Source organism: Brachypodium distachyon, chromosome 4 (assembly GCF_000005505.3).
Source record: "Brachypodium distachyon strain Bd21 chromosome 4, Brachypodium_distachyon_v3.0, whole genome shotgun sequence".
Classification (NCBI taxonomy): Eukaryota; Viridiplantae; Streptophyta; class Magnoliopsida; order Poales; family Poaceae; genus Brachypodium; species Brachypodium distachyon.
The window spans coordinates 41,871,946-41,889,585 of NC_016134.3; the positions used below are offsets into that span (position 1 = coordinate 41,871,946).

Consider the following 17,640-nt stretch of genomic DNA (forward strand, 5'->3'; position numbering starts at 1 on the left):
ATGGCCTCCCAGCTAGGGCCCCCACAGTCGCCGCCGCCGGCGAAATACCCTCCACCGGATGCCACCACGATTACTGCTATTGGCGACGACCTCCTCCTCGAGATCTTCCTCCGCCTCCCCTCCCTCCCGAGCCTCGTCCGCACGGCGTTCGCCTGCCGCACCTTCCTCGACGCTGTCCGTTCATCCCGTACCTTCCGCCGCCAATTCTGCACGTTCCACCCGCCCCAACTCCTTGGTTTCTTCATCAACCACTGCCGCTCAGGCTCGGCCATCCCTCCCTTTGTCCCCCTCCGCAGCCGATCCGACCCGGACCTCGCTGCCGTCGTCCGTGGTTCCGATTTCTTCCTCACGCGCCTCCCAGTAGACAGCAAAGATTCCTCTCCCGGGTGGTACTTCGAAGGCTGCAACGATGGCTACCTCGTCCTCGCCAACCAGAGCACCAAACAGATCGCGGTCTACAACCCCCTCGCACAGGCATTGAATCTCTTGCCCCAGGCGCCCGATGAGATCTTCCATAACTACGCTGATTTCCACATCGTCTTCCCCAACGAGGACCAGAGGTCTTTCCGTATGATCTGTGTCCAACAGCAGCTGCAGGCGCAGGTGTGCGCCACTGTCTTCTCACCGGACACCAGGGAGTGGCAGTGTTTTCCGTGGGTGGGGACCCCCACGCCGCTTCCTGGGTATGATGGAGACAACTGCCTCAATTTTTACCCTGGTACTGTGGTGAATGGATTCGTTTATTGGAAACATACTAGTCAAGCCTATGTACTCGTGCTCAACACTGTGACGCTGCAATTCTCTCGAATGGATTTGCCGCCACACTTAAAAGAGATAGACTATGCACTATTTAGTCTTGGTCAGAACAAGGATGGAGAACTCTGCATGGTTTGTGCAGACTATGATGCCAAGCAAGGAGCACTTATTGTTTGGTTTTGGAGAGCTGATGATGATGGTGTTGAGAAATGGATTCTGAATGAGGTCTGTCCACTGGATACATTTATTGATGGCTCTATGTGTTTAACAAAGGCTCATGTCACGGTGCAGCTTGTGGCGATTATCGATGGCTTTGTCTACCTATCTACTCGGTATTCGCATACTGAGTGCCTCCTATGCTTCTGCCTGGAAACAACAGAGTGGAAGAAGCTCGTTGACGATACATATGCCCGTCATATCCATCCCTACATCATGGCGTGGCCTCCTTCTTTGGTATCCAACAAGGTGAGCCCGTTGTTGAAAATCCTAGTAAAGTTTCTTCAGATATTTGGACCCTTAGTTATGTTCAGTTAAGTTACTTGAGCATTGGATTACTATATAGTTGTGAAAATCTGGCATCAACTCCACGTTTTGCAATTTAGGTCAATTGTTTTTTATTTTGTTACACATCACTGACGTACTAAAGTGTAGACACTATAACATACCCAAATATGCAGTTTAGTAATTTTAGGAGTAATTTGACACTTCCTCAATGATATTAGGACCGGGGTGCATTTTACTCAATCTTATTTTACTTTTATTGCTTGGATGCTAAACTTGTCTATCATTTGAATCCATAGCTTTCACAATTTATCTATATAATACTTGAATCATTACTTACACTGCAATATCCTTTTATGTCTCAGGAGGATTCACAATCCAAAGTTACCGGAGACAGTCTTGCGAATGATGGCCCTGTCGGCACACAAGGAACCCCTTCTGTTATTTTCACAAACCAAACTGGCACCACTTAATATGCAGAACTGTCAACCGCGAGCAATAAGTGCCAACTTTGATAGGTACAAGAAAAGGACTGAAAGAAGAGCCAATGACAAATGTGCAAGGGGAAGTTGTTGAGAGCTTGTTGCCTATGGCCACTTCTTCGCCAGTTGAACTAGCCTCTTTTAAGAGATTATGGTGTATTTCTTCTAATGAGTCGAGCTTTTGTTGGTGAAGAGGGCATGTGCTAGTTTTGTATACTTTTATGAGTTTTAGAGCTGTTCTACAGTACCTAAGAATTAATTTAGACCGTTTATAGTTTCGTTTATATTCCTGGTTACTCCAATTTAGATGCATGTATCATCCCAGAAGTAGACGGAGGGTTGAGGCAAGGGTAACTCGGCCCTTTCTTCTCCACGTGAAGTCTCCGCCCGCACGGAGCCACCTCCGCCGTCTCCTGGACTGCCTCCCAGGGCTTCCTGGCATGCCGCTGCCACTCTCCTCGTAGCGCGCTCACCGCCTCCTCCCTCCCCCGGTGCTCCGCCGGCCTTCGCGCAGCGTGCCGTCGCCCTCCTCGTAGCGGAGCTCGCCGATAAGCTTCCCCATATCTTTTTTTTGCGCAGCTCATCGTAGCCTTGTCCTCCTCACTGGATATCCCGTTGTGGTTGTGGAGTCCTTGGTTATTGAGCAATCTCAAGCGGATTTCAAATTTTTCCTGAGATCGAAGATGTGACGGTGCTATTACTTTCTCCAACACACTGATCCATGGATGGGGCCTCACCGGAGTAGAGCCGTGCACACACAAGCATCAAAATCTGGTGTATCTTTTCCCTGGACGGCTTTTGGGCCCGTGCTTGTCGGAGGGTCTGGCTCGCCTCGTCTCGACGCCAAGTCTGCCAAGTTTAGTACTTCGATCACTGTTCTAAAGATGGGTTGGTGGAAGACGGCGGCTGCTGATTCTGGAACGTGCGCTTCGGCACACGTCGAGGATTTGCTTGACCGGTTGTGCCTTCATGGTCTCCGGATTTGTATTGGATGGTGGTGTGCGATCAGGGCATGCGGTCCCGATTTTGTCACCCCCTTCGTTAGGCCTGTAGATATAACTTGGTTGCTTTGTGTTGGTTGGTCGATGTATTCATGGTAAGACTTGTTAAATAATTTAATTAAAAAAAGCCGTGTGCATCACTGTGATGCAAAGGCCGGGGGTTTCAACCTCCTTTTCGAAAAAAAATTAATGATGGTTTTATTTTTTACTAATGTGAAAAGACCATAATACCCTTCCCTAATACTCTGTTTAGGGCTAATGGAGTATTGGGTACCGTGGAAACTGTCTTTTACGATGGCATAAGTTATGTCTAATGATAATGAGTGTAACCATCAGTATGTCTATTTGGCAAGAAGCTATGGGCTTTATCTACCTGGAGGTTGCCATCTTGCTGTGTATCATTGAGTTCGAGGCCACTCTGATTCTTTGCTCGAGTACTCGTCCATTATTCTGAAAATGGACCTTATCACAGGATTGAGCCATTCCATGGTGTCCATTTTTTTCCGCATGGATGTGTGCGTGTGACTGTCTGTACACTTACTTGATTGTGCTGATATAAGATTCCTTGCGTATATAGATGAGCATGATCCGGTCATTCTGTTGTATTTTCAGTTTTGTCATGGTGCCGTCGTCACGTTTATTGTTTTTCTTTTCAGGAAGTTCCACGTTTTTTTTTCTTGACCAGACTCAGGAAGTTCCACGTTTATCCCGTTGCGCGCATGCATTAAGTCTTTTTTTGCTGCGGGACGAACAAAAGAACGGAGTAATTTTTTTTGCTAGCATAAACAAAAGGAATACGTGACAAAAAAAATTGAGAACGAAATACGTGACAAGTTTTCTTTTCTTGAGGGAAAAAAAATACGTACGTGACAAGTGATTGGTCTATTTGACAGTACCTGGCCCAGCCCCCAGACCCCCAGGGCAGAAAGAACTTTGGCCCAGTTTCTAACCAGGACAATGAAACTATGGGCCGGCCGGGCGCACGAGCCCATCTAGAGTGTATTGAAAGAAAAGAACAAGGACGAGAAAAGCTGAATCAAATGCGACATGGACCCCTAAAAAAAATTGCGACATGGACCAAAACCAGCTTCATCCGTGATCCAGAGTTCCAGGCCGCGGTAGTTGTCACTGTGTCAGTGAAGACACGAAAAATCTTCGCCGGTAAATTAAGAACCTGATCCTGACGCGGACCCAACGCCCAGTATACATCGATCCCTCGTCCAGTTCCGTAGATTCATCTCATCTAATTGCAGACGTGTAGTAAGCCGACGTGGCAATGTGACAGAAGGCTAGGAGCCTAGGACCCACTGCTTTCACGTCGGTGTCTGGTATACAAGAGACAGCTCTGGTGTACACGGATGATTTGATCGCTCGACGCTGACGGACGGAGCGCGGCCGTCGCTGTGTGGAGAACGACGGATCGGCCCCGTATGTGTGACATCTCCGGGCTCGGGCTTCCCGCAAAGGAGAAGCCAGACACCAGTATCTCTGAAATCTGAAACATGGAACCAGACACGGGCGCCACGCGTAGAAGTTGCAGACGCTTCGACGGACGGAGAGGACGAGACAGCAAGGCAAGAGCTGGAATGCGTGTTTTTTCTGCTCCCATGCCTGCTCGCCCCGAGGCCGGGGTAGATCCGCCCGCAAGCGTGGGCCAGCCCAATCCCCCGCTGTCCCATGCAAGCCGGAAAAGAAAGAAGCGAAAACAACCGAATATTCAAAACAAGCAAGATGTTCTAAAAAACAATCAAAACAAGCAAGAGCAAGCCTGGTTAATTTTGTCAGTCGACGTAAAGGAAATCCGTGGCGTGGAGTCCAATCACCTCTGGCTTACCAGCGAAGACAAAAATCACGGAAAGCTTCATCGCTTTTCACAAGTGACAACTCAGGTCTTAGCTTCCGAATCTCAGGGCAGGCCATCGCCCACCAGTTTGTCCCGGCCGGAGCAGAAGAATACGAGTATATATATTTTTTTGGCAAAAGCATACGGAGTATAAGTACTACAGGTGTTTTGGCCAGGAAAAGAAAAAGATTCTTCTTGTCCAGTGCGCAGCAGCCTCAAGTTGTATGGAAAAGCGGAACACGAGATGATAACAAAGGGCGGTCCAGATCAGAAATTAGGATTAAAAAACCCGTTCGCAAAAAGCTCATATCGTACCATCATGCAGAGCGCCGTGCCACGCAAAAATAACTACTCTAGTAGGAGTACAATTGGATACTTTATGGTACAGCAGAAAGTTCCCAACTGTCGACAAGGGGACTATACTGCACCTGTAGTTTTAATAAAGGTTGCTTTGTTAATCTCCCTTTCTCGGCGGCACCAAGAGCGGATCGTGTCCCGCTGCTGGCCACAAGATCACGATTAGTTAGCTCATCTTTTTGTTTTTGCGGGTACATATCTCACCCCTTGTTTCATCTTCTCTTGCCCGATCCCGTATATAGTTGACCTATGGCTACGTGCTTGCTACACAAGGGAATTCAGCAGAAGTTTTTTTTTCTTCAAATCTCGTCTGTTCGTGTCAAATCCGGCGTTCGCTGTATTAATTCTCGTGAATCAAATACAGCTTGGAAAACAGTCCCGGAACATCGGTTTCGTCGTGCGCGCCATTTCCGCCCCGCAGCTCCCGAACGCGGTTTCGGAATCTAGAGAAACCCCTTCCGTTGATGTTTTCAGACCCGACCGATGCGTTGAACATTCCGTTTGCGAAAAGCTGGGGACGTAACTGACGACGGTCTGAGATACCGATGCACGAACGGCCTTGTACTAACTTTTCCGTCACACGCACACACACTTTCCCTGTGCTCTCTCCCGTCTGTTTCACCACAAGTATTTGGATGACAAGTTGGATTTTTGGAGCAGAAACCGCCGGATCCCAGTTTGGCAGTATCCCACACGCTGCACGCCACCTTGGTCTCTCTCGGCGCGCCCGCCACCACCTCCTCTCACCCAGCGGCGCAGAGGGCCATCTACTAGCTCCAGCGCGTGTGCGCTCCGTTTGAGTGTTTGACCCACTTGGTGCCGCGCTGCCCCGCTTTGCACGGCGCCACGCCACCCGCGCCTACGCCATCGCCGTCACAGATCACGCCCACGCCCACGCCCGCGACGTGCCCCGCCGCCCCCAACAAATCACAGCTACCCACGCCACCTATCCCTTCCTTCTCTGCTCGGAGCCAATTCAGAGCACGACTCGGCTACTACTCCCGCGTCGTAACGCAGCACGCAACGGATATCCCCCCGCGTCGTCTCGCGCCTATGAAACGTGGGCCATGTCTCCCAATCGGATCTCGCGGGACCCACCGGTCAGTGAAATGTCGCTACTGGACTGTGTGGGGCCATGCGGTCGAGCAGGCCCGTACATGCGACCGTTGCATCGCACCAATACCAGCCACTGGGTTAAGGGAAGACGTTTCTTCATCAGAAAATAAAAACAAAAACAAAAACGCTTCGACTCCTTTGCCGGCATGGATTACATGGAAGCGGTACTAGCCGGTAGGAAGTAACACCGGCAGTTTGATCTGCATTACTTTCTTCTAATTTATGCTGAAATTATGGATTGTGTTCTTCTCTCAAGTTCCCGTGAATAGAGAAGCAATTAGTGCGGAATAAAGGAAGAACTGTATGGCCATTACTTTCTCCCTATACAACGCGGTAGACTGCAAAGATATCCCGAATTTTTCTTTACTAGTAGTACTCCACAATCCTTCAAATCTAAGTATGCATATAGATATTCCGTAACTTTTTTTTTACAGATTTCCCACTATCTAAATATGTTGTGAAAACCACTTGAGTGTGCGACATGCGGTAAAATAAGATGGCACTGAGGAGAAGTATAAAACCCACGGTTTTCATTTAAGCAAAACCCATTACTATTTTAGGCTAGATTGCCAACTCCGAGATCCTCCACCACCTCACCCAAATCTCTTCCAGCTTTGCCGTTTGCGTCCGCGAGGTTGGAGAGGGCGTTGCCTCGCCTGCGCCCCACCGGAATCCCCGCCGGGTAGCGGGGGTCGTCGCGGTTGCCAGGTATAAGAGGAGGCCTCCCGGGATTGGAGGCCCGACTCCAATTGGACCCTGGCCGCCGCCGCCGCCGCCCCCGACCGCGAGGCCTCGTCGCCGCCGATGGCGTCGCCGGCGGACGGCGAGTCTCCGGCCAAGCCCATCCTCCTCCACGGGGACCTCGACCTGTGGATCATTGAGGCGCGGCTGCTCCCCAATATGGACATGTTCTCCGAGCATATCCGCCGCTGCTTCGCCACCTGCGGCACCGCCTCCTCCTGCGCGCCCAAGCAGCCGCCCCGCACCCGGGGCGGGGAAGGGCCGAACCGCCGCCACCACCGGAAGATCATCACCAGCGACCCTTACGTGACGCTGTCCGTGGCCGGCGCGGTGGTGGCGCGCACGGCAGTGATTCCCAACAGCGAGGAGCCGCGCTGGGGGGAGCAATTCTTCGTGCCGCTCGCGCACCGGGCCGCCATGCTCGAGTTCCAGGTCAAGGACAACGACACCTTCGGCGCGCAGCTCATCGGCACGGCTTCCATCCCCGCCGACCGAGTCACCTCCGCGTGCGAGGAGGAGGTCGACGAGTGGTTCCCCATCGTCGGCCCCAGTGGCAGGCCGTACAAGCCCCGCACCGCGCTCCACCTCCGTTTCCGGTTCCGACCGCTCGACACCAACCCGATGTACAAGCACGGCATCCCGGGCGACCCCGAGAAGCAGGGCGTCCAGGACTCCTACTTCCCGCTCCGCCATGGCGGCCGCGTGACGCTGTACCAGGACGCGCATGTCAACGAAGGGGACCTGCCGGGTATCGAGCTCGAGCGAGGGAAGCAGTTCGAGCACAACAACTGCTGGGAGGACATCTGCCACGCCATACTCGAGGCGCACCATATGATATACATTGTCGGCTGGTCCGTGTACGACAAGGTGAAGCTTGTGCGCGAGCCGTCGCCGTCGAGGCCGTTGCCTGAGGGTGGCGACCTCACGCTCGGGGACCTGCTCAAGTTCAAGTCGCAGGAGGGTGTGAGAGTTTGCCTGCTCGTGTGGGACGACAAGACTTCTCATGACAAGTTGTTCATCAAAACGGTGAGGCATTTCGATTTAGTTTTTTGTCTAATTTTACTGCTTAGTTTGGGAACTTTGGAATGTTCCCATATGCATTTGGCGTTGACTCATTTCAAGGAATTCTGTTCGTGTTTGTGCATTTGACTGTTTAGCCAACGAGTACATGTTCTAAATTTGTTCCTATATTCGTATGAACTTAATGAGAAATTGGAGCTAATTGATGGACTAGTGAGTGTTCTCCCTGTTTTTGACGTGCCATAAACTACGATCATATATCTTATGCAAACTCACACCGTTGTCCTGTTCTCTGAATCTGCTAGAGAGGGGCGTAGTTTATAATCCCCATCATTATTCATACATGCTGTTCCTTTTGGTTTAAGGTTATACTTCTATGTGATAATATCTAGTAAAACAATCCTCCTTTATATGCTTTTGCAGGGTGGTGTGATGGGAACACATGATGAAGAAACTAGAAAGTTTTTCAAGCACTCCTCCGTCATTTGTGTTCTTTCACCGCGATATGCCAGCAGTAAGCTGAGCATTTTCAAACAACAGGCAAGTTCCAGGCAGTACTTCCATTTTTCTTTTTCTTTTTCTTTTTTGATAGGCTGCATGAAATGGTTGTCATCATAAACCTTAAGCAAGTTAATATTCTCATGCTTGCCCCTTTTAAGGAGAACTTGGAGAGAAAAAAATATGATGGTGTGGTGCGATATGGGTAGTAAATAATTTGCAACTAAGTTGACAGCTAGCTTGATATAAGTAAAATCAGGAGGTGACTGTTATGTTGTGTTTACAATAAGCATCATCTGTTGTCAATAATATGTGTATTCTGCAGATTACTAATATGCTCTCTCTCTCTCTCTCCACATTTGGCAACCTTGAGTTAACAAATTTTTCCGCTTGCTCTATTATGCAGGTTGTTGGGACATTGTTTACTCATCATCAAAAATGTGTGCTGGTTGACACACAAGCCTCGGGGAACAAGCGGAAAGTTACTGCTTTTGTTGGGGGCCTAGATCTTTGTGATGGGCGTTATGATACTCCTCAACATAGACTTTTTAAAGATCTAGACACAGTATTTGAAAATGACTATCATAATCCTACGTTTTCGGTGAGTCCACTTTTGTCAACATGTTCTACAGAACCTGTTATGCTCAGTGAAATGTACTTGAGGAAGTAAGCTTCTGGGAGGTGGTGCAATGCTGCTACGAATGAATGTCTGGCTGCCAGTGCTTTTTTTTGTACTGCACTAATCCCATTCAGTTTTATTCTTGCTGTCATCATATGTATTCTCTTGATGCAGGCAGGCGCAAAAGGACCGAGACAACCATGGCATGATTTGCACTGTAAGATTGATGGACCAGCTGCCTATGATGTCTTAAAGAATTTTGAGCAACGCTGGAGAAAAGCATCAAAATTCCGTGAACGATTTAGGAAAATATCTCATTGGAAAGATGATGCTCTAATAAAGCTGGAGCGTATCTCATGGATACTTAGCCCTTCACCTAATATTCCGAATGATCATGCTAGTTTGCGAGTTTCAAAAGAAGAAGATCCTGAAAATTGGCACGTTCAGGTCTTAGCACTGCCCTTATAAGTTCTGCTTATGTTAATACTTGTGAAATTCTAGGCAGTGGTCAATATATGTTAATTCTTCAGGTATTCCGATCAATAGACTCTGGCTCTCTAAAAGGATTTCCTAGTGATTGCAAAGAAGCTTCAAAGCAGGTTAGTGGCACATCTTCATTTATTTTTTACTTCTATGGTGGCGACATTGAGAATATACTCCTTCGCAGCATTCAGTAAATCTACAGTCTGCTGAAGTCTGTTGCTGTTTCTTTTGAATTTTACCCATCCTCTTGTCCTGTACTGTTAATAGGTTCTGGTATAAAGTATTAACTATTTAATGTACTTCTGCAGAATCTTGTGTGCCGAAAGAACCTCATAATCGATAAGAGCATCCACACAGCATATGTCCGGGCGATCAGATCAGCGCAACATTTCATTTATATAGAAAATCAGTATTTTCTTGGTTCTTCCTACGGGTGGCCATCCTATGTGAATTCAGGTTTGGAGTTCTCCTTGTGCATTATCTGCTACCGGGCATGTCGATTGTTAGGATTAGCTCTCCAGAGCTGCCTGCAGGGAAAACATAGATTTCCTTTTCCCATTCTATTTTTATTAGATATAAGTGACAAGATGGTACCGTCGTGTAAATCCAACATTGATGTTTAATGTTACAACATGATTTACATAAACTGCTCTTGCGGTGTTGCAGGTGCTGACAATTTGATACCAATGGAATTGGCCCTCAAAATTGCAAGCAAGATTAGGGCTGGCGAACGATTTGCAGTTTATGTAGTCATACCAATGTGGCCTGAAGGAGTTCCTACTGCAGCCTCTGTACAAGAAATTCTTTACTTTCAGGTGAGCCCCTGTATTTGTTCAAAACGTTGTAGCGACTGTTAGGAAACCCCAAACCTGAGATTTCCCGAGATATGGAAATCTCGTACCATTTTGCAACTTCAATCTCTGTTCTCCGCCTTCTGAATTTATTTACCATCTGAATTCATATTGGCATTTCCCTGTTGTACCCTGTCTTCCCTATTTTAATACCCGTGCGTTGTTATAGAAAAAAAAACATGTTACTCCCTCCGATCCATATTACTTGTCGAAATATTACATGTATCTAGACACTTCTTAAACATAGATACATCCATTTTTGGGCAAATGGGGGTTTAGTACAAATTTGTGCTAACTTTGTAATAAATCCCTGGCACTTATTATGGATTGGAGGGAGTATTAATTATCGACTATCTAAGATCATATAATCTATATTTGTTTTCATCTCAATGATTTACGCCAAATCAACAAGTGATAAAAAAAATTAAGTGATGCGGCCGAAAGGTGACGGACCACCGCCACCAATTGATAAAGATTGCAGAAACGGTGATGCTAATTGTACCGGAATAACAATATACATGCATGCCTATAAAGATATCTTCTGAATTCTGACTTGCCTCTTTGTAGACTTTCAATTGTACATGCCACTGAGGGCAGGAGATATTTGTGGGAAAATGTAAGGAAGATGATACATTAAATATTGAACTTGTATTTGGGGCTTTGGAATATTACACAGGGGAACACCCCTTCCTATTTGTTGGTGAGGGAGGGGAGCCACTGTATTCCACCATCTTTCAAAAATTAATATATGTATCTATATACTGTCGGAATGCAATCGCGCATCTCTTACAGTTTAAATTCAAAATGTAATAACAGAACAAGCATCTACACAGTTCAGAATGCCCCTGCGAACACTTGAAAAGTTCTGGAGAGAGAAAATTAAATTAAATGATCTGCTGCTTGTCGACCGGAAGATAAGGCACACCCAAGGGCCAGTGCCACTTCCAGTTATCCTGATTGTCAGAAGCCTAAAATTTAGTACAGAACCAAGTCTGTGAGTTCCTTTCATGAACTAGCATAGTATCCTGCAGGAACCCGGATTCCCTCCAAATACTGCTATCTTCTTCAGCTGGGAACACTTGACTCATGATTCATCAAAGTCCTGTGCGATGACCGTTGAGATACTTGATTTTGCAAGAGCATTTACAGCGAGGAAGATAGGGTATTTATATTTACAAAGTGTTTGGAGGTTCATCAATGTGTTTGTGATGAAGTGTGATGGTGTATTTGTAGTTTTTTATGGAACCTCATCAGAGGGCAGGGTGTTCGTTTCATTTAGATAGGCGGAAAAAATACAGATTGGCCTGGTTTATAATGGAAACCGCGCCAAAAACTTAACATAACAAGAAACTCTAAAAGAACAATTGAGCTTAGAGACAGGGTTAAGACTAAGCGAAAGAGAAAAAGAAAACACAATCAAGGTTTGAATAAAGTATTTTTCACATTGGTGGAATCATGAAAAGTAAAAATGTTAATGATTTGTCCTTTTTATCTCCCAGGCTCAGACAATGGAGATGATGTATAGAGTGGTCGCACAGGAGCTAAAGACCATGAATATCGAGAATGCACATCCCCAAGATTACCTGAACTTCTACTGTCTTGGCAATCGAGAAGAATCATCAACAAACGGCAGCCCTGAGTCTGATAAATCTACAGACAAAAGTGCAGCGGTAATGCATTTTTGCATGCTTCATTCCTTCATAAGAAAGAACATTGTCTGAAGTTTATTGGTCATGACTGTTTCATGGCCAATAAACTTCAGAAAAATGTTGGCTAAGGTGCTAGTGAACGCCAAAACACAACGAAAGCTTGCTAAAGGCATGCTGATACACCATTGGTTTCTAAAGTAGCCTTTTTACGAAATGCTGCCGGTCTTTTCAGTTCTGTATAAGAGTGAAAACAGAGGTGCGATTAAATTTACATTTAGGATATCTTTGTTTTCACTTTCACTCTTACGATAGGCTAAATAGTGATAATTAAACTGCTCGCCCAAGAATCTTCGCAAGGATATATCTCTATAAACTATGAGTATTACTCCCTCTGTCCCATATTAAGTGACTCAAATTTGCCCAAATATGAATGTATCTAAATCCAAAAAGCGTCTAGATACATGTAATATTTCGTCACTTATTATAGGACGGAGGGAGTAGTTAATATGCCATTGAGCTTTTGACACTCTTAATATTTGTTGTCTGAACAAGTGAACATATGACTGATGAATTGGCAAATATCATCTACTCATCATTACCATAGTTCTACCCTTTCCTTTCCTCAGAGTTTAATATGAATTAACACACTTCTTTAATCCCCCATTTTAACTTCATAGGCCCTGGCTAGAAAATATCGGCGGTTCATGATCTATGTTCATGCAAAAGGGATGATTGTAGACGATGAATACGTCATTTTGGGTTCAGCAAACATTAACCAGCGATCCCTGGCTGGATCTAGAGATACTGAAATTGCAATGGGCGCCTACCAGCCTCATCATTCATGGTCTAAGAAGGGGGCTCATCCTCACGGCCAGGTTTGTTTATCAACTTTCTCCATCTTCTTTGGATATTTATGACTTCCTCCAACATCTCTGTTTCATCTCTTTATGGGTTAACATTGAGGGCTTAGTAAAATTATTGTTGCAGCTTTCCTTATTTAGCTAACTCACTACATATTTCTTATTTTGCTTTCAGGTATACGGATATAGGAGTTCTCTTTGGGCAGAGCACCTGGGGATGGTTGATGACAGGTTCAAGGATCCTTCCAGCTTGGACTGCGTACGTTTTGTGAACCAAATAGCTGAAGAGAACTGGAACAGATTCACAGCAGAAGAGATGAAAACGTTGCAAGGGCACCTCCTCAGATACCCAGTGAAGGTAGAGCCGGATGGCAACATCGGCCCGTTGCCAGACCAAGAATGCTTCCCTGACGTCGGTGGCAAGATATGCGGAGCTCCAACCTCACTTCCTGATTCGCTGACGATGTAATGTCGTGGCACACCAATTCCAAAGTTGAAGCTTGCTCTCTTCCCTCCGTGAAAAAACTCCTTGATTTTCTTGTGTTGGCGCGGGAGGAGAATTGAATTTGTACCATAATCTGTCATCACCCATAGTGTGGTGTAGAAAAGTTAAGCTCGAGTTGCCAGTGGTGTTTGTAGAGTTGTGCCTTTGTAAGGTTTTATACAACCTGTAAATGGAACACGTACGACAGGATCATTGATAGTGTTGGCCATTTGTACTACGAGTTATACGTACGAGTTTACAACTCTGTTTCTCGCAATGTGTTTTGTGGGACTGGAACCAACTCTTTCCATAAAATTATCTAAAAAAACCTAGTCACTGTCAGCAAAGAGGTCGGATCTCATTAAAGTTTTTCATTAGAATTATTTTTGGCTGAATCTTTGGAGGATCGAGTTTGCTGATTTACACGTTGGGATTGGGAAACGTGGATGTGGTACCACTCTTTCTGTTGGACGAAATCTTCAGAACAGTGAGCAGGAGCACGACTGCCGTTGACGCTTCTGGTCATGCCATTCGCGCATGACAAAAATCTAGGCAAAGAGCTTATCTGATCCAAAATTCTTGGCTCAACTTTGTCTAAATATAGATGTATTTATTCTTAAAAAATATTTAGATACATGTAATATTTTGACGAGAAATAGAATGGAATGAAATATTAATCTCGTCTTCACGTCTGTAGCTACAAGTCAACTGTGCGCCGTGCGCGACGTCGATACATGTATACAATGCTTTGCTGAAGAGCTGAAACCAGGGCTCGGACGTCGTTCGCAGTCGGCACGGGAAACAAAATTCAGAAACACGTGCGCACGTGTGGACCTTGTCGTTTACTGGCCGGCATTCACGCCCGACAGCCACATAATAAACTCTTCAAATTAACCTAAAGTACCCGATGTGTGTGTAAACAAGGAAAAGTAAAGCTTTTTCGCAAAAAAAAAAAGGTAAAATACGCGCGGCAATTTCAGACAGAACGATCCGCACGCGAGCTACTTCAGCGTTCTGGATCATTCTGTTTAGCGGCGAGTTCGAGCGCAGGAAGAAAGAAGATGGAAAAGATCCACGGTGGCGCTAGCTGCATTCGGTCGTCGCATCGTCGGTCGACCTCATCGTAGTTGCAGAAAGTGCATCGAATTTAGGATAGGATCCCCCGCAAAAAAAAAAGATTTTAGGATAGGATCTCTGAAGCCGCACCCGTACAGCGAGAGGGAAAAGAGAACAGTATTGTACATGTGGAACTTTTCGTTTCAGGAAACAAAATATAAATTGCCGATAATAATTTATTTCACATTTGATACATATAGAAATTAGAAAATCAGCTAAACGAAAGCAACAGAGCACCTACATTTGTGTACGTAATTACAACTGTTTTCCGTACGTAGATAAAACCAATCAAAAAAAGGTGTTTAAGTGCCCATGCTTGGATGTGGGTGGTTCTTCGGTTCCCTAGCTGGAGTAAGCCAAGTATATGTTTATGTCGGACGTGGAGAAGCCGTTAAAGTTTGAGCCGGACGCGGTGGTGTAGGCGCCCATGTCGTCGAACACGAGCCAGTCGCCCACGCTCATCTCCGGCAGCTGGTACCCGGTCACCACCGTGTCCAGGGAGTCGCACGTCGGCCCGAACACCGTCGAGGTGAACGTCTTCTCGCCGGGCCGCGACGCAGCGAGCGGCCTCGGCCGCGGCACGTAGTGATCCATGGGGATGCAGCTGAGGGTGCCGTAGAGGCCGTCGTCGATCCAGTACTCGCGCACCTCGCCGCGCGTGCGCTTCCCGATGACGCGCGCCGCCATCGTGAATGCCGTCTCGGCGAAGTACCGGCCGGGCTCGCCGATCACCTCCACGCAGGGAAGCTCGCCGAAGTACTTCTCGAGCGCGCCGTTGATGACCGCCGCCGCCTCCTCGAAGGCCGGGCCGGCCATGAAGCCGCCCCCGATGTCGAGCACGCGCATGGGCGGCATGCCGAGCGCGGCGGCCGCGTCGAACACCCCGCGGGCCGCCTCGATGGCGCCGCGGTACACGTCCGTGTTGGACGCGCCGCTCCCGACGTGGAAGGAGACGCCGGCCACGTTGAGCCCCGCGCGCTGGGCGGCGCGCAGGAGCGGCACGACCTCCTCCGGGTGCGCGCCGTACTTGGTGCCCAGGTCGACCCTGACGTCGCCGCCGTCGGGGCCCTTGATGCGGAGGATGAGCTCGCAGCCCGGGTGGCAGCGCTTGACCTTGGCCACCTCCTCCTCGGAGTCGTAGGTGGCGAGGTTGACGCCGACGGACGCCGCGTACTCGAGGTGCGCCTCGGGCTTGCACGGGTTGGCGTACACGATGCTCCCGGGCTCGACGCCCAGCGCGAGCACGGCCTCGATCTCCCTGCGGCTGGCGCAGTCGAAGCCCGCGCCGAGCGCGGCCAGGGCGCCGAGCAGCGCAGGCTCCGGGTTGCACTTGACGGCGTAGCAGGGCCGCACGCCGGCGAGCGCGCGGCGCCAGCCCCTGTGCAGGTCGACGACCCTGGCGAGGTCGAAGACGTAGAAGGCGCTGCGCACGGCGTCGCGGGCGGCGATGGAGCGCAGGAGGCCCGACACGGCGTCCTTGTCCTTGAGCGCGTCCCGCTTGAACGCCAGCACCTTCCGGTCCTTCACCCCGGGCGCCGTCAGCATCGCCTGCATGGGGCTGCTCCCAACCATGTCGAGGATAAACGATTATATTATCCGATCACACTTAACTTAAGCGATGCGGAGCGTAGCGAGCTGGAGGTTAATTGCGGTTTCGCGACAGCGAGAAGACCGGCTGCTCCGAATGGATGCCTCTTGGTGTGTGTGTGTGTGTGCGGCTTGGTTGCGATGAACTCGGCGGGTTATATAGTGGTCGCCGGGAGGCGTAATAAGCTTGGAAGTGGCCGGGTTAGGTGGATGTGGGCGCTGTGGCTGCGCGGTCAGAGGGCATGCGACGCTGCGGCAGGTGTGCTTGTTTAGAGCACTTCCCAGCACGTACTACTTCGGTAGGTAGAGTCGTAGGGATCGACGAGAGCTGGGGATCGAGTTCAGGTTTGGGGAATTCGCCCGGCCCGGTTCCTGTTCTGTTTGAAAAAAGGTTGGTGATGCGCCGGCGCACGGGGTGTGCGGCACAACGACTGTGAACATTTCGTCCGTTCCGCCGGCTCATTCCGAGACTCTTCCTCTAACTTCCTTGATCAACGACTCTTTGGGACCGGTCAATGGAGATGTGCACCGTGCTCCACCTCGTAGGCTTGGAGTGCGGCTTTTGCCGACTAAAGAAAGATGTCTAGAAACCACAGGTGATTTGTTTTGTTGAAAATACTTACTCCATGTTGCCCATAAACGGCCCAGATCAATCCATGTCATTTCCCTGTAAACACCCCCACACAGTCTCTCCGCCTCACTAAACGCGTCTCCTCGCTCTTGCCACCCACACAACCCGGCACATGTCAGCGACTCCACCTCCACGTCAGTAGGCATTAGAGAATCCCTCGCACACAAGCTCTTGTCTCCCAGTCTAGCGAGGCCATTGTCTCACTGCTCCAAGTCTAGACCATCGTTCTTCTCCGATGTTGGTGCCCTCCTAAGCTAGCAATCTCTGCTGCCTGCTTTTGAGTTGCTAATCAATCCAGTGAGATGGTCTCTCTTGTATACCATTACCATTGTTTACCCGTGTTGCCGACAACTCCCAAGCTCATCGTAGTCGTCAGAGCAGAGGAATAAAACAGAGGCATCGCAAATCTGGAAGTATAATGTATACCTGTCTAAAAAAATACGGACCGTTTACTTCACCGTCGTCTGTCAAACTTCTTAAAAATTTGTGGACCCCTCAAGATTGCACGTATATTAGGCATACTAATCCGGCTGGCCCGTTACCTGCACCAAATTGGACTGGAGCTAATAAGCCGGCTAGCCCGTTACCTGCACCGAATTGGACTGGAACTCCGCGAGGGAATCCATCACCAGCGGGATCGGTACGAGAGTCAGACAACAACTCCGAATCTGATGAGAAAAAGATCGCTCCGCCGAAACACTACGGGAGTCGGAAGATGAGACCCGATCGGGCACCCATCGGGTAAGGAACCGAAGCCACGGCCGTCCCCTCTGTCTCCCAGGCGCGGCCACGGCTGGTTCCCTTTTTCGTTTCCCAGCCACAGCCGTCTCCTCCTAAGACTAAATTACACGAGGAGATGCGAATTGTTAGAAGAAGCTAATGAGACAGAGTGCGAGAGAGAATGGTGGCGGCGCCTAGGGCATAGTAGAGAGAAGATCTAGCTGCCAAAACATAAATTTGTTGCCCCTTCTAACTCTTTGTTTTAACGGGTGAAATGAGATAGGGGAGAAAACTAAAAAAAATTAAGTGATTTCGTCTCAAAACT

General features: G+C 48.4%; 3 protein-coding genes across 4 annotated transcripts; 2 read left to right on the forward strand and 1 right to left on the reverse strand.

The window, feature by feature from the left end:
- LOC100844917 lies at nucleotides 1–1,933 on the forward strand. The gene is made up of 2 exons (XM_003576739.2): nucleotides 1–1,221; nucleotides 1,623–1,933. The coding sequence occupies exons 1-2, from the start codon at nucleotides 1–3 to the stop codon at nucleotides 1,728–1,730; spliced, it is 1,329 nt and encodes a 442-aa protein (XP_003576787.1). The 3' UTR covers nucleotides 1,731–1,933.
- Nucleotides 1,934–6,506: 4,573 nt separating this feature from the next.
- On the forward strand, nucleotides 6,507–13,603 carry LOC100840776 (phospholipase D delta). 2 transcript variants are annotated; one of them, XM_010240138.3, is made up of 10 exons: nucleotides 6,590–7,823; nucleotides 8,241–8,357; nucleotides 8,722–8,916; nucleotides 9,109–9,381; nucleotides 9,465–9,533; nucleotides 9,726–9,873; nucleotides 10,084–10,232; nucleotides 11,768–11,938; nucleotides 12,595–12,792; nucleotides 12,953–13,603. In XM_010240138.3, the coding sequence occupies exons 1-10, from the start codon at nucleotides 6,861–6,863 to the stop codon at nucleotides 13,244–13,246; spliced, it is 2,577 nt and encodes an 858-aa protein (XP_010238440.1). In that variant the 5' UTR covers nucleotides 6,590–6,860; the 3' UTR covers nucleotides 13,247–13,603. The 2 variants fall into 2 exon arrangements, with proteins under 2 accessions (XP_024319323.1, XP_010238440.1); XM_024463555.1 differs by lacking the exons at nucleotides 11,768–11,938; nucleotides 12,595–12,792; nucleotides 12,953–13,603 and adding an exon at nucleotides 11,300–11,721 and having other exon boundaries at nucleotides 6,507–7,823.
- A 926-nt stretch (nucleotides 13,604–14,529) lies between these two features.
- On the reverse strand, nucleotides 14,530–16,110 carry LOC100841583 (ornithine decarboxylase-like). Its single transcript, XM_003578507.4, has one exon. The coding sequence runs from the start codon at nucleotides 15,947–15,949 to the stop codon at nucleotides 14,720–14,722; it is 1,230 nt and encodes a 409-aa protein (XP_003578555.1). The 5' UTR covers nucleotides 15,950–16,110; the 3' UTR covers nucleotides 14,530–14,719.
- Between the last annotated feature and the right edge of the window lie 1,530 nt (nucleotides 16,111–17,640).